Raw genomic sequence first — 16,158 nt, 5'->3', positions numbered from 1 at the left:
GGCAATCCTGTTCTGGAAGTCATGCTACTAGATCATGATGAACCTACGAACTATGAAGAAGCGATGGTGAGCCCAGATTCCGCAAAATGGCTTGAGGCCATGAGATCTGAGATAAGATCCATGTATGAAAACAAAGTATGGACTTTGATTGATTTGCCCAATGATCGGCAAGACATTGAATTTAAATGGATCTTCAAGAGGAAGACGGACGCTGATAGTATTACTATCTACAAAGCTAGAATTGTCGCAAAAGGTTTTCGACAAGTTCAAGGTGTTGACTATGATGAGAGTTTTTCACTCGTATCTATAAGTCTGTCTAAATCATGTTAGCAATTGCCACATTTTATGAAATCTGGCAAATGGATGTCAAAACTGCATACCTTAATGGATTTTTTAAAGATGAGTTGTATATGATGCAACCAGAAGGTTTTGTCGATCCGAAAGGTGCTAACAAAATGTGCAAGCTCCAGCGATCCATCAATGGACTGGTGCAAGCATCTCAGAGTTGGAATATACGCTTTGATAAGTTGATCAAAGCATATAGTGTTAATACAGACTTGCGGTGAAGCCTATATTTACAAGAAAGTGAGTGGGAGCACTACAGCATTTCTGATAAGTATATGTGAATGACATATTGTTGATCGGAAATAATGTAGATTTATTCTGCAAAGCATAAAGATGTGTTTGAAAGGAGTTTTTCAAAGAAAGACCTTGGTGAAGCTGCTTACACATTGAGCATCAAGATCTATAGAGATAGATCAAGACGCTTGATAAGATTTTTCAATGAGTACATACCTTGACAAGATTTTGAAGTAGTTCAAAATGGAACAGTCAAAGAAAGAGTTCTTGCCTGTGTTGCAAGGTGTGAAGTTGAGTAAGACTCAAAACCCGACCATGGCAGAAAATAGAAAAGAATGAACAGTCATTCCCTATGCCTCAGTCATATGTTCTATAAAGTATGTTATGTTGTGTACTAGACCTATTGTATACCTTGCTCTGAGTTTGGCAAAGGAATACAATTTTGATCTAAAAGTGGATCACTAGAACAGCGGTCAAGAATATCCTTAGTGAGGACTAAGGAGATGTTTCTCGATTATGGAGGTGATAAAAGAGCCAGTCGTAAAAAGTTACAACGATGCAAGCTTTTACACCAATCCAGATGACTCTAAGTCTCAATCTGGATACATATTGAAAGTGGGAGCAATTAGCTAGAGTAGCTCCGTGCAGAGCATTGTGGACATAGAATATTTGCAAAATACATACGGCTCTGAATGTGACAGACCCGTTGACTAAAATTATCTCACAAGCAAAACATGATCACACCTTAGTACCCTTTGGGTGTTGGTCACATGTCGATGTGAACTATGGGTGTTAACCACATATAGATGTGAACTATTGATGTTAAATCACATGGCGATGTGAACTAGATTATTGACTCTAGTGCAAGTGGAAGACTGAAGGAAATATGCCCTAGAGGCAATAATAAAGTTATTATTTATTTCCTTATATCATGATAAATGTTTATTATTCATGCTAGAATTGTATTAACCGGAAACATAATACATGTATGAATACATAGACAAACAGAGTGTCACTAGTATGCCTCTACTTGACTAGCTCGTTAATCGAAGATGGTTATGTTTCCTAACCATAGACATGAGTTGTCATTTGATTAACGGGATCACATCATTAGGAGAATGATGTGATTGACATGACCCATTCCGTTAGCCTAGCACTTGATCGTTTAGTATGTTGCTATTGCTTTCTTCATGACTTATACATGTTCCTGTAACTATGAGATTATGCAACTCCCGTTTACCGGAGGAACACTTTGGGTGCTACCAAACGTCACAACGTAACTGGGTGATTATAAAGGAGTACTACAGGTGTCTCCAAAGGTACATGTTGGGTTGGCGTATTTCGAGATTAGGTTTTGTCACTCCGATTGTCGGAGAGGTATCTCTGGGCCCTCTCGGTAATGCACATCACTATAAGCCTTGCAAGCAATGTAGCTAATGAGTTAGTTACGGAATGATGCATTACGTAACGAGTAAAGAGACTTTCCAGTAACGAGATTGAACTAGGTATTGGATACCGACGATCGAATCTCGGGTAAGTAACATACCGATGACAAAGGGAACAAAGTATGTTGTTATGCGGTTTGACCGATAAAGATCTTCGTAGAATATGTAGGAGCCAATATGAGCATCCAGGTTCCGCTATTGGTTATTGACCGAGAATAGTTCTAGGTCATGTCTACATAGTTCTCGAACCCGTAGGGTCCGCACGCTTAACGTTACGATGACAGTTTTATTATGAGTTTATAAGTTTTGATGTACCGAAGGAGTTCGGAGTCCCGGATGAGATCGGGGACATGACGAGGAGTATCGAAATGGTCGAGACGTAAAGATCGATATATTGTACGACTATATTCGGAGTTAGGAAAGGTTCCGTTCGGGTATTTTTCGGAGTACTGGGGAGTTACGGGAATACGGGGGAGAAGTATTGGGCCTTATTGGGCCATACGGGAAAGAGAGAGGGGCTGCCTAGGGCAGGCCGCGCGCCCCCCCAAGGCCTAGTCCGAATTGGACTAGGGGGAGGGGCTGCGCCCCCTCCTTCCTTCCCTTCTCCCTCCCCCTTCCTTGTCTCCTACTCCTAATACTTGGAAGGATTCCTAGTTGGACTAGGAAAGGGGGAATCCTACTCCCGGTGGGAGTAGGACTCCCCTAGGACGCGCCATAGAGAGGGCCGGCCCTCCCCTCCTCCACTCCTTTATATACGAGGGCAGGGGGCACCCCATAGACACACAAGTTGATCTACGGATCGTTCCTTAGCCGTGTGCGGTGCCCCCCTCCACCATATTCCACCTCGGTCATATCGTCGCGGAGTTTAGGTGAAGCCCTGCGCCGGTAGAACATCATCATCGTCACCACGCCGTCGTGCTGACGGAACTCATCCCCGACGCTTTGCTGGATTGGAGCCCGGGGAACGTCATCGAGCTGAACGTGTGCTGAACACGGAGGTGCCGTACGTTCGGTGCTTGGATCGGTCGAGTCGTGAAGACGTACGACTACATCAACCGCGTTGTGATAACGCTTCCGCTTACGGTCTACGAGGGTACGTGGACAATACTCTCCTCTCTCGTTGCTATGCCATCACCATGATCTTGCATGTGCGTAGGAAATTTTTTGAAATTACTACGTTCCCCAACAGTTCCAACAAAAGAAACTAGTAGCAAAAACTGGAGAAGTCGATCGTAACAACAAATTGGCCACTTCCAGCAAATAAAAACGTTGGTTCCAACAAAAACATCTCAGCAGCAAAAACACTATTAGTCAATGGTAGCAGAAAAAATTGCCAGTTCCAGCAAATAGAAATGCTAGTTCCAGCAAAAACATCTTAGCAGCAAAAACACTAGTCTATACTACTATATAGTGTACGAGTTTTGAATGGATCTAGAATATCAATCCTGATCATTGGTGCTCTCAATCTAACGGTTGGGAGCAGTTGGATTCACATGAACAGTGGCTGCTCCAAACTTATGTCTGCTATTTCTAGAATTCGCTGTGTGACCCATCATCTGACTATGTTCTGGATCTTTCTACTATGGACTGGACTACACACTTGCTCCTCTAAATTATTTAATTCGTACTACCTGCCTACATGCATATGCATCGACCGCTTCACGAGAGACTAGCATGCGAGCCTAGCATTGCAATGTTGTATGCATGGTGAACTTTTCCATTTTCTTATCATTTGAAACAAGTAGTAAGGTACCTAGAATAATTAGAATGAGAATGTGCAAATAACCTATGAGGAAAGAGTACGTTTTGACTCCTTTTATTTTCTTAGCTGACATGAGCTTGAGAAGGTGAAAATTTATTATTAATTGTACTTCTTCTTTCACATCATTTTTCTAAAAAAAAGTTTTTAGTATGAGTCCAATAAATTGAAGGACTTCCTAAACAATTTTTATATATATAAAAGGGCAAAGATTGTATCGAATGTTTCATATTAAGATAATCATTGTACTATGTTTTTTGGGGAATAGTTGTTATCCGGCCTTGCGAAGCCCAAAAATGATTCCACAAATGCCTATCGGATATCTCCATTTGAAGCTTCTATAAAAAAAAATTAATCATAATATATGTGTGCTTTAGTTTTTTACACTAACTAGTAAGCGTGCACGTGCAATGCACGTCTAATTTGGGTTTAAACTCTGGACACTTGAAATTGTTTGTTCCAATCCACATATTGATAAAGTAGAGCCCTTGCATTCTGATACAAAGTACCTAAAATGTTATGTCCATGCTACCTAAAACGGTATGTCCTTGCATAAGCTTCACATGTGACACAAGAAAATAGAAGTAACCTCCGGTTCACACTGGCATCATTTGACATGGTCCGACATTTAAATGCGAGTCAGTATGACCCTAGAACAAAAGTGTATAACATTCAGAATAAGAGACTGCATGGATTATCACTTAGCACAGGAACTGAAGTGAGCCAACTGATGTGTGTTTCATTCTTCATGGTAAACGTGGAGTGAAAAAAGAGTTTGTACTCATCTGCCAAACATAACTAAACATTTTATGGACGGCACACACATTGTCCATACAAAAACAGGGGAAAATATAAAATCTTAAATTAAACCCTCCCAATTTCAAAACCAAGCGGAGCCACCGTTGGTTGTTTTCAGCAGCACGGCAATCCAAGCCACATCTTGCATAATGGAACCATGGAGCTGGGTGTCTACTCCAAGCCCTTTGTCGCTTGTTTGTGCTTCACCAACCCCTGCAATTCAAAATTGGCAACTCAATAAGCCATTTCCATCAACACTTTTACAACCACTACACTGAAATCTACAAGTGGCTGAAATTGTTCAAGCATTTGTGCAACATCCAGAGAATAAAATAATAACAATGATAGTTTCCTACCTGAAACTAAAAGAATTTGATCTCATGTTGGGAGTGGACGCATCATGCTACCGTACCACAGACTTGGTTAGTGCCGAGCCCTTGCCCTAGTTCGCCGCGGTCTCTCTCTCTCTCGCCACAAACGGAAGAAGAAAGGAGGAGAAAGCACTGTGGACACAGTGAGGTTTTCCGATGCACTAACGCCTGCCGCAACAAATGACTTTTCCAGAGCACAAACTCTACACCCCCGCCCATTGCAACGTACCCACGCGGGCTTTATACCCTGGGCCAGCTCTGGGCACTAACCCCACGCCTCCTACATAGCCGGGTGCCCGATCGGCCTACGGCGATCTCCACGCTCGCCCTGACTGGTTCGCCAACGGCCTACTCCTACTATGGTGTGTCGCACGCACATACACACGCGGACCCAAACACTACACACACATGCACGCCACGGTCCGGACCGCACCCGGCGCGCGCACGCACAGGCACCCGACGCATTCGCCGTGGCTTATTAGCGAACAGACTTGATTCATGGCGTTTGAAGGGACATGTTGAACTTAAATAATTAGAAACAAGGTATGCAGACTCATAATGTAATCAAAATCTGGACAAAAAAATGCTACTATTAACAACAACATAATGAAGGAGGTGCTAAAATAAGGAACAGATTATTTACTTTTATTTGCTAATGGGTTATCATTAGGTAAAGACAACAAAGCAACACTTCAAAAATGATACAAATTTTTGACTATAGGACATTTTTAAACTTATACATACAGATCCACGCTTTAGTAATATAACTCAAGCTCATGGGATACCTGCATGTTTGAAGCTATCCATTTCATATTATGCGAGATAGTTGATGCTTGATGGTACCTTCTCTTACACAAAAACTCAAAAGGATAGAACACTTTTGCAGCTACTTAGTCTGGTCTGTGTAAAAAAGGAAATAGCCAAACTGAACTTTCTTAGTTGGAACTTAGTACACACCCTGATGTTCATTGCTACAATATTGAGCGTCATGCCTGGTTATAATTTAGATTGAATACCAAGAGTCCAGAACAGATCTGGGATTGCCAAGTGAGTACAACATTTTAGGGTTCAAAATTAAAATATGGAGCTTCAAATTTACTCAGGGTAGGAGGGGATGTATGGCCTTGGCTACAACAGACACATGATTGAAATCATATCTTTGTGCCAAATTTTATTATAATGCAAGCTTAGAATGAAGGATTCTAACAAAAATATTAACGAACATGGTCGCCAACGAACTTGAGGCTCTTCTCATCCTGTATTGGAATAGCTTTCTTTTTAGACTTATTCCATTCATAGTTTGGTAGTTGCTTTACCCAACTTTTGTAGAAACAAACAAGCTAATCTTTCAATGATGGTCAGGATCTCCTCCAACGGGATCGTCTTCCTGCACATTTTCACCATGTAAAGATAGCAATTAGTGTTTATCTGAAAGCTAAGACCTTCTACACCCGTGTGCACATGCTCACGAAACTCAGTCACTCAGCCCTTGAGGCAAACATGGACATACCCGTGTAAACCCCCAAAAAAAGAAAAGGAAACAAGCTAACATGGAAGGGCTAATACATCAAAGACCACCATTCTTTAGACAAACTTGCAAGCAGGACTCACCTGTTCACACCTTCAGCACCAGATTCAAGCAAGAATAAACATACACACACACAAGGAGTCTATAATTCCACCCATAGAATGGATCCATAACTGAATACTTCCTACGAAATTCATCAAATAAGGTTTGATTAGCACAACAGTCCAGAAAGTTTGCATGACTTTACTCTGGAGATGACATTATTAATATGTGATGGGCAGTGTTCGCTTTCCATCTTTTGTATATCTGTCAAGTAAGCAATGAGTAACAAAGATGGCAATGTGAAATAGTACATGAGCAGTCCGGAGTTTCAAGAAGTAGAAGCACCTTTTTTTTACCAAGGCCACAAAATTTTGAAATCTCAGTTAAACTTTGCTTCTCCATGATTGCCCCCCGTAGACAGATAATGCAGTACAGATAAAACAAAACTCAATTCTCCTTCACCTTTTCAATTGGCACTGACATACAATTCTTTGTGTGGTGACAGAAAAAGAATCCAAATTCCCTCTGATGACCGAAATCTAAAAGACTGTAAAACATGTTTCTCTTTGATATCAATATCAGAGGATCATTTATCAGAAGATGATTTGAGGAAATTGAGAATAGATGATTGGCGGAAAGAAACAACATTCAGTTACATAGTTCGCAGGCTCCTTTGATCCGTCGCTTGTGTGCAAGCGTCAAACCAGCGAGGCTCTCAATGCCAAATGTTGCTCGCGTGCGTCCTTCGGTGGTTCCTGATGAACTGGTCGGAGAACACCTGCGACTGCGATTGGGCCGGAGAGGCGAAGGGGACGGCGCAGTGCGACAAAGGAGCATGTGAGCACAACACACCAAGCAGGGCAATGGTACGTGTTGCTTGAGAGGCGGCAGGCAGTGCACAGAGTAAGATTTGGTGGAGAGGGGAAGGGATCCATACCACAAAAACTGAAGTTCGAGGCGGAGTTCCGGCGGCATGTGGATGCAGAGGACCAGCAGAGCGTCGAGGTGGAGATCTGGCGGCGCGTCGAGGAAGAGATTGCGGCGCGCAGCACCTCCTCAACCGCCGACAGGCCTCTCCTTCTTCTCCCCTCTCCCCCTCTCGCAAAGATGCGCCGCTGTCCCGGTCGGTTTGACCAGCAGCCATCGGCTGCCCCGCCGCTGCCCGTGACCGGCGCAACACCGGCGACCCGTCACGTGAGGAAGCCGCCAGTGCCCAGCCCCTCGCTCGTGCGGAGCGGACGGGTCGGAGGAGAGGGACCCGTCCCCGCCGACGCAGACCGATCGCGCTGCTCGACAGAGGAGAGGAACCCTGCCGCCAACGAAGGCCGAGTCCGCTGTGTCTCGTGCCGCCGCCGCTGCTGGAGGGAGGAGAGGGACCCCGGCGGTGTCCTGTGGCGGCGGCGAGGAGGAGAGGGAAGGGTGGGAGGGGAGTGGGGAACGATGGAGGCGAGGCAGGACAAAACGTGGCCTCTCCTTTTCTTTTTTTTTTCCCGATGGCAGACGTGGGCTTTCCTTTTTTTTTACGGGACACGTTGGCTCCCCTTTTCGTGCCGATCGTGGATGGCAGAGTTTTCGTTCGCTCCTAGAGATGTTCTCTTGTTTAATAGTAAAACTAGGAAATATGCCCGTGGGTTGCAACGGGAGAAAAAACTTATGACATGCCCATCCACTACCTATCTTACATCGACCATAACTTACATGAAAACGAACGTTGCCCACTATGAACACCACAACATCCCTGTGGCCCATGCAAGTCCTTTGACACAACGTTGAGCATGTGATGCAACCTCCACTCTACGCCCATAACCCACAGCGTCATCCAATAGCAATGCACAATGCTGCTTTACAGGGATTCAAGACGCTAATAAGCTTTAATGAAACCAGGATATTAGTAGCTCTCAGTTTCTCTCTTTAGCAAAGCCTATAAAGCAGATTTAATAATTGATTTCCGATTCACCTTGCTTTCTACTGGGTAACTGGAATTTGTTACTCCAATAGGTACCAAACCACCAACTCCATCTAAAATTTTCATAGCCACACTTAAGTTATACTGGTTCCAAGTTCTATTCGGCTACCCCAAGTAATCATCAACCAAACATGCATATTATATTTTGTAAATTGGCATTTCCATTCCTGTGTAGCACAAATTTCACATACCATGTTTACGTACGGATCCTTGTAGCCACCAGTTGCCTACATGACATAAGCCACTCTACTGCTTCAGCAACCTCAAATTCTCAACAGAGATATGGACACAGATGAGGCAGTCAGGCAATAAATTTTAGAACGTCTTAATCCAATAGTTCGATTGGATTTGGAGAAAGTTCTACTCACCAGTGCAGAGCCATGCTTGTTACAACGTTGTTATTGATGGTGGCACAAATGGATGGCTGTCTCTGTTGCTAGCGTTGCCTTTTGCAGCGATAGCCACTCCATGATCGAGTAGGCCTTCCTTGACAAACTCTCACAACCACCGCTCATCCACGGAGGTTGTCGACATCTTCTCGACGTTGCCTTCTATTAACACGGCTCCCGTGATGGTGCTCCCCTCACTGGCCACTCTATGAATGAAAAGCCAATCTGGCAGTTTCATAAAAAAAAGAACTCTTGGTTTCTAAGGAAACAATCTAAATCCAGTATGTAATTTGAAGTTCGAATTTCGTTTTTACTCAACAATAGTATCCACTAAATGTACACAGTATAATTATGTTTCAAGTAATACAGGCAAGCTATGTAACTGAATAAAAGATAAATAAGGTGTGCCATAATGAGAACAAATAGTCATACAACAAATAATAATATCAAACCTAACCCTCTAACTATTGTCAGCAGCTTGTATCAAGTTGTGGAAGGCCCGTGTCTGAATTATTGGAAGATAAAACACATCAAGTCTTATTACATAAGAACATGGAATCATAAAGAGCATTTACTCGGGCATGTTCGCGTGGATCTGGAGCATTGCCCGTAAGCTAATGGTGGACAGAATTTTAGTAGTGAAAGAAACAAACCAGTGTCATCCATATCCTCAAATTCCATATGAATCAAAAAGTGATAACTATCCTCGAGAACAAGCCATATACTCGTATTTAGTATCAATCAGTGAGCAGCATCATAGAAGTGTTATTTGTTTGGTTTCTGGCAGAGAGCAGCAATATATATAATGGGGTCAACGCCTTCTTCGGAACCCCCAGATATGAATGCTCATGTTCCTGCCTGCAAGGCTGCAAGTAACAAAAGACTAAGCACTTAGCTTAGAATTCAATGTAAAAAATGTAAATAAAGAACATGTAAAGGGGATAAGTACACCATTGATTATTTCTCACTGGAGCGCTACACCGGATCCATGGCATAGGAGGAAACTCTTTCAGATGTATACTGCTACAGCACACAGTACTGTTGAAATGCTAGCGGAAGACAAAATTCATGGTAGAACAATTATCATTAAAATCATGAGGCCAAATGGCCAACAATTTAGTGGGGCCCTGTGATTTTGGGCCAACAGTGTTCATATATTTTCCAGTGCATATATCCCAAAGAACTTGCATCACTTTCTTGCTTTTATTGTAACACCAGTTGATTAATTGACCACAAAACTGATAAAATATTCCTAAGCAAAATTTCTTCTAGTTAGAACTGAAGCCCTTTGATGTTAGCAACTCATCTGGAGTGTCTTGCCCAACATCAAGAAATTAGGATGAGAATGAGGAATGAAGGATTCAACCTGGGCAGATAAAAGTTAATGCATTCCAAAATTGTTGTGGTGGACAGAGCAGCAGACGCAGCTTGATCTCATCCTTATTGAAGTCGTTGATGAAGAGGTCCAGATTTTAACACATAGATGAGCAAACAATTCCCCTATGCATCGCTGGCTGAGAACAATGATAACAACTTTTGAGATTGATCTTAGGCTTCCTCCTCTGTGTCCACGAGCTGCAAGTCAGCCTCTGCCTCTGAATCGGTGTGCTAACGACGGGGGACAGGAGCCTGAGAGTGTGGCATGCTGCTGTAAACTGAGAAGGGGAGAAGAGGCCTACTGCCATGTTACTGACGGTGACGGGCTAGGCTGCTGTCTGCGCTCCCCCTCGCCGACGAGCATGGACCTGCAAGGTCCCCAGCAGCATACATGGCTGGAGATCCGGAGAGGCAGGGTTCGGCAAGCAGGGGCGGGGCATAGAGCGCGGCGGCCGCGGCCAGAGCATCCGCGTCCGTGTCGCCGTAACCATCGGCCGGATCCAACGCGCGCGATTCTGACACCGCCCTGCCTCCTGCGCGTCCTCCTCCTCCTCCCGGCCGTTTACCGTGGCGGCGCGGAGCGTGTTGAGCAGCCCGTCACGGTCGGCGGCGCGTGCTCGAGCCCGCCGGTGCAGGCCCGAAGCGCGGCGGAGAGGAAGCAGGCCGGGGTGCGGGGAGGACGGCAGCACGGAGCGGGGAGGAGGGCGCGGCGGAGAGGAGGCAGGCCGGGGTGCGGGGAGGACGGCAGCACGGCGCTGTGGAGGATGCGGGCCGGCGGCGGCGAGGCAGCGGATTCAGATGGGGTGGGAGACGCAGTCGCTCGATTCGGGGGTGGGTTTTTCTTTTTCTTTTTCTTTTTCAAGCGCGTCCGTGGGGCAGACACACGAAACGTTTTCCCCACTTATTTACTGGACTGCGGGTTTATTTTCATAAAAGTCAAGGGGTTTTCTGTAAAAATGCCGATGACGGACGACCAGAAGCATTAGCTGGTTTATTAGTAGGTAAATATATAAAATATAATATAGATTTAGTACCATGCTTATACGTAATCAGCTATGTGCAAAGCACGTACAAATTACTAGTAGTTGATTGTAGCAAAAAAATTAGCTAGTTCGAGCAAATAAAAACACTGGATCCAGCAAAAAAAACACGTCCAGTCGGCCAGTCGTTGGTTGTAGCACCACGACATCACGGTCGTAGCTCGACCATCGGTGGCAGCTCTGCATCACCGCGGCGTGGGAGCATGGCTGGATGTTGGTTCCAGTACTGGAGGTCGCCGAATCCAACATCTCCATGTGCCGATTCCAGCATGGCCAGACGCCGCGGTTCCAGCGTAGCCGTGCATCGCTTCTAGCACGACTGGTCGCTGCATGCAGCACGGGCCCAACTCCACCGGATGCAGCATGAGGGAAGCTTTGATGCGGGGATGGGAGATAGAAGCAGATGGATGCTACTAGCGAGCATACGAGACGGAGCGCTGCTGTGGATGGTGACGATTTTGCTCGGATGGACAAAGGACATGGCGTAGGAGAGAGTGTTGGGGAACGTAGTAATTTCGAAAAAATTCCTACGCACACGCAAGATCATGGTGATGCATAGCAACGAGAGGAGAGAGTGTGTCCATGTATCCTCGTAGACCGAAAGCGGAAGCGTTAGAACAACGCGGTTGATGTAGTCGTACGTCTTCACGGCCCGACCGATCAAGCACCGAAACTACGACACCTCCAAGTTCTAGCACACGTTCAGCTCGATGACGTCCCTCGAACTCTGATCCAGCCGAGTGTCGAGGGAGAGTTCCGTCAGCACGACGGCGTGGTGACGATCTTGATGTTCTACCGTCGCAGGGCTTTGCCTAAGCACCGCTATGATATTATCGAGGTGGACTATGGTGGAGGGGGGCACCGCACACGGCTAAGAGATCCAAGGGATCAATTGTTGTTGTGCCTAGAGGTGCCCCCCTTCCCCCGTATATAAAGGAGCAAGGGGGGAGGGGCCGGCCGGCCTAGGAGGGGGCGCGCCAAGGGGAGTCCTACTCCCACCGGGAGTAGGACTCCCTCCTTCCTTGTTGGAGTAGGAGAAGGGGGAAGAGGGGGAGAGGAAGAAGGAAAAGGGGGCTGCGCCCCTTGTCCAATTCGGACCAGAGGGGGGGCGCATGCCTCCTTCCTTTTGGTCTCTCTCCTCTATTCCCGTATGGCCCAATAAGGCCCATATACTCACCGGCGAATTCCCGTAACTCTCCGGTACTCCGAAAAATACCCGAATCACTCAGAACCTTTTCGAAGTCCGAATATAGTCGTCCAATATATCGATCTTTACATCTCGACCATTTAAAGACTCCTCGTCATGTCCCCGATCTCATCTGCGACTCCGAACTCCTTCGGTACATCAAAAATCATAAACTCATAATATAACTGTCATCAAAACCTTAAGCGTGTGAACCCTACGGGTTCGAGAACAATGTAGACATGACCGAGACACGTTTCTGGTCAATAACCAATAGCGGAACCTAGATGCTCATATTGGCTCCCACATATTCTACGAAGATCTTTATCGGTCAGACCGCATAACAACATACATTGTTCCCTTTGTCATCGATATGTTACTTGCTCGAGATTCGATCGTCGGTATCCAATACCTAGTTCAATCTCGTTACCGGCAAGTCTCTTTACTCGTTACGTAATGCATCATTTCGAAACTAACTCATTAGCTACATTGCTTGCAAGGCTTATAGTGATGTGCATTACCGAGAGGGCCCAGAGATACCTCTCCGACAATCGGAGTGACAAATCCTAATCTCGAAATACGCCTACCCAACATGTACCTTCGAAGACACCTGTAGAGCTCCTTTATAATCACCCAGTTACGTTGTGACATTTGGTAGCACACAAAGTGTTCTCCGGTAAACGGGAGTTGCATAATCTCATAGTCATAGGAACATGTATAAGTCATGAAGAAAGCAATAGCAACATACTATACGATCAAATGCTAAGCTAACGGAATGGGTCAATCACATCATTAGGATGATGTGATCTCGTTAATCAAATGACAACTCTTTGTCCATGGCTAGGAAACATAACCATCTTTGATAAATGAGCTAGTCAAGTAGGCATAATAGTGACACTCAGTTTGTCTATGTATTCACACATGTATCATGTTTCCGGTTAATACAATTTCTAGCATGAATAATAAACATTTATCATGAAACAAGGAAATAAGTAATAACTCTATTATTGCCTTTAGGGCATATTTCCTTCAGAGAGATGGTGGGGGATTGGGGATTTTCTGGGTTGGACGAAGAAGAGAAACATCTAGTGAAGGGATAAGGTCAAGCCACCGAAAAAAAAACTAAGTAGCGACACCTACCTCGGCCCCACGTTTCAGGCACCCACGCACGCAAGCGACCGGCCGAGCTTTCCGCCGGCAGGCCGATTCCAAACATTTTTCTTTTTCTTTTCTTTTCTTTTTTCAAATAAAAAAGGGATACTTCTACGCGTATCGAAGCCGTCTCGGCGTATCGGTGCTTCTACTAGTCAATGGTCAAAAATTCAAAGCTACCACGTACTAGTGTACGTACTTAATTAGCTGCCGTCCAGTCGATGAGTCAATGCATGCACATGTATCGATCTCTTCCGTGCAGACTGGCTTGTGCACGTACGGGTATAGGTAGCAAAATTGTTTTCTCGTGACCGTGACTTGCCAAGTTCCTTTCTTGCCTGAACCCTGTCGGAGGCGCACATCGCCGCCGGTCGCCGGAGAGGATGGAGCTCTCGGCGCGTACCGTAAACCTACGGTCTGTATACGGTTAATTTTTAGTAAACTTTATTTTTTTAGTAAACCCAAAGGCCAATGCAAACGTTAATTTTTAGTAATAACATCGAGTGTGCAGAGTATATGAACCAGGAGCTTCTAGAACTCGGTTAAGTTTTCATCTTCTTCTCCCTTCTTCTTTCCTCCGTCGCTGACCACGTCCAAGCTGCGCGCCGGCGTGGTCCTGCCGTTGGCGCAGGACCACCGCTGTAGGCAGTGTCGGAGGCGACGTCGACGAGGAGCCACCGCCGGAGCTGCGACCGCGTGCTGATGCTCCTCTTCTCCGCCTCCGCCTCCATGTGGATGTGGTGGTAGCCGCTGTTGCGGTTGCGGCACGGCGTGTTCACGCGGCCCACCTCCCCCTGCTGCAGCTTGCAGGAGGCCGTTCTCCGGAGCTGCTGCGTGCCCTGACGGCGAGGGGGGCGGGTGGCCCTGCCTGTGCCCGTGATTGACCGCGTCCAAGCTGCGCGGCAGCATGGTCCTGCCGTTGGCGAAGAGCCACCGCTGTAGGCAGTGTCGGAGGCGACGTCGACGTCGACCAAGAGGAAGAGCCATCGCTGGAGCTGCGCCTGCGTGCTGCTCCTGCTCTCCCCCTGCTGCAGCTTGCAGGAGGCCGTCCTCCGGCGGTGCTGCGCGCGGCGACGGGGCCGGGTGGCCGTGCCCATGATTGAACTTTAAGGGCGTCGTCTCCGGCGCGGAGCTGCCTTCCTGCAAATTAAGTTACACCAACACCGGCCGGCAGAAAGCCAGAAATCAATGGACGGCGGCGGCAGGGCTCGCGCGCGCCGGGGGATGAGGCGCCATGTATAGTACTAGTAGTACGTGTTACCTTGAGCTGGTCGAGCGTGCAGCTGTGGATGATCCCGCCGTGCCCGTACGCCGCCGTGTCGTTGGCCGGGCCCATGCAGGAAAGCAGGACGAGGAATTGCCCGGTGAAGGTAAAGGTCGCGTTGTACTTGTACCCGGTGGGGGGCGCGCGGAAGAGGCCGGCGGCGTCCGCTCCGAACGCCGAGGCGAGAAGGACCGCGAGCGCGAGGAGCCGGCGAGGACCGTCCATGACGGACGGGCCTCTCCGTTTCTTCGCCGGTCTGGTCTCTGGTGTACACGTGTAGTAGCCCCTGGTCGCACTGTACTAGGAGTATTATATATGCCCCGCCGGCGCCGTGTGGACCCCGCCAGCGCCGTGTGGACCCCACCGTCCCGTCTAAGATTGAGATGGTTGCAACCGTAACGCTTAACGTCATATACGCGAGTCCAGTGTTCGAGTGTGAACATACCGTACCGATGGTGGGTGTCCGTCTCTGAGTTATTTATCCAAAACCACCTCATTACAAGCTAAGATAATAGATCGGTGTCATATTTGAGACAAGGCACAAAAAACCATCAATAATGAGGCTAATCTGTAACACGGAGCACTGATTGTCTTATTTACTCACGAAAACAGCGAAACCGACAGGTCGAACACATCGGTCAGGCTGACGTGGCAAAGACCAAGCACAAAAAAAAAAAGTAAACAGCTGAGTTGGCAAATGATATGCGGACCCCGCATGTCAGTGACTACATGATCATCTTCTTCCTACCTGCCTTTCTATGGGGCATTACATCGAGCAACTTGTGGGCAGCCGGACTCCAGCGACCAGAGGCACCGGCGATTCAGTGCCGAGCACCATGGTGGTGGTGGGGGTGGGGGGCACCGTGAGTCCTCGAAGGCCGATGCTGCCCCCGTCGGCATGGATGCTCGAGTCATCTGCGTCCGTGCGAGCCGAGAGCTCCATGGCCACCGTGGCCATGGCAGCCGAGCCCCTGCTCGAGCTAGCCCCTAACCGCCTCGCCCTGTAGCCCACACGCCTAGCTGCCGCGCGGCGCACGACCGAAGCAACGACGAGACGAGGGGTGGTCTGTGCGGCGGCCGTGGGCTCGTGTGGCGACTGGCGGAGCAGCTCGGGGCGACGTCGTCTGCAGAGCTTCAGGAGGATAAGGTGGGTGGCGGGCTGCCTTGGCCTACGGTGGCCCAGGCGGAGCTCCTCGACGAGCAGGCCGGTGCGCGAAGGCCTCGGGTCGTCGGCGACCCTGGTGGGATAGGATGGGGAGAGAGAG

At 47.3% G+C, this 16,158-nt stretch overlaps 1 protein-coding gene and 1 long non-coding RNA gene across 12 annotated transcripts; both read right to left on the bottom strand.

The window, feature by feature from the left end:
- Positions 1-4,436: 4,436 nt before the first annotated feature.
- LOC123110187 (uncharacterized) lies at positions 4,437-11,097 on the bottom strand. 11 transcript variants are annotated; one of them, XR_006453212.1, is made up of 4 exons: positions 8,857-11,096; positions 6,564-8,750; positions 6,192-6,339; positions 4,437-4,794 (listed from the first exon to the last, which is right to left on the bottom strand). It is a non-coding gene; the product is annotated as an uncharacterized lncRNA (long non-coding RNA). The 11 variants fall into 11 exon arrangements; XR_006453214.1 differs by having other exon boundaries at positions 6,269-6,339; XR_006453209.1 differs by lacking the exon at positions 4,437-4,794 and having other exon boundaries at positions 6,095-6,339; positions 6,564-6,664; positions 6,868-8,750.
- A 2,969-nt stretch (positions 11,098-14,066) lies between these two features.
- On the bottom strand, positions 14,067-15,196 carry LOC123115503 (uncharacterized). Its single transcript, XM_044536651.1, has 2 exons — positions 14,891-15,196; positions 14,067-14,769 (listed from the first exon to the last, which is right to left on the bottom strand). Exons 1-2 carry the CDS (start codon positions 15,116-15,118, stop codon positions 14,161-14,163), a joined length of 837 nt encoding a protein of 278 aa, XP_044392586.1. The 5' UTR covers positions 15,119-15,196; the 3' UTR covers positions 14,067-14,160.
- Between the last annotated feature and the right edge of the window lie 962 nt (positions 15,197-16,158).

The sequence above is a fragment of the Triticum aestivum genome, chromosome 5B (genome assembly GCF_018294505.1).
Source record: "Triticum aestivum cultivar Chinese Spring chromosome 5B, IWGSC CS RefSeq v2.1, whole genome shotgun sequence".
Lineage (NCBI taxonomy): Eukaryota > Viridiplantae > Streptophyta > Magnoliopsida > Poales > Poaceae > Triticum > Triticum aestivum.
This window is presented reverse-complemented; position numbering and strand designations above follow the sequence as displayed.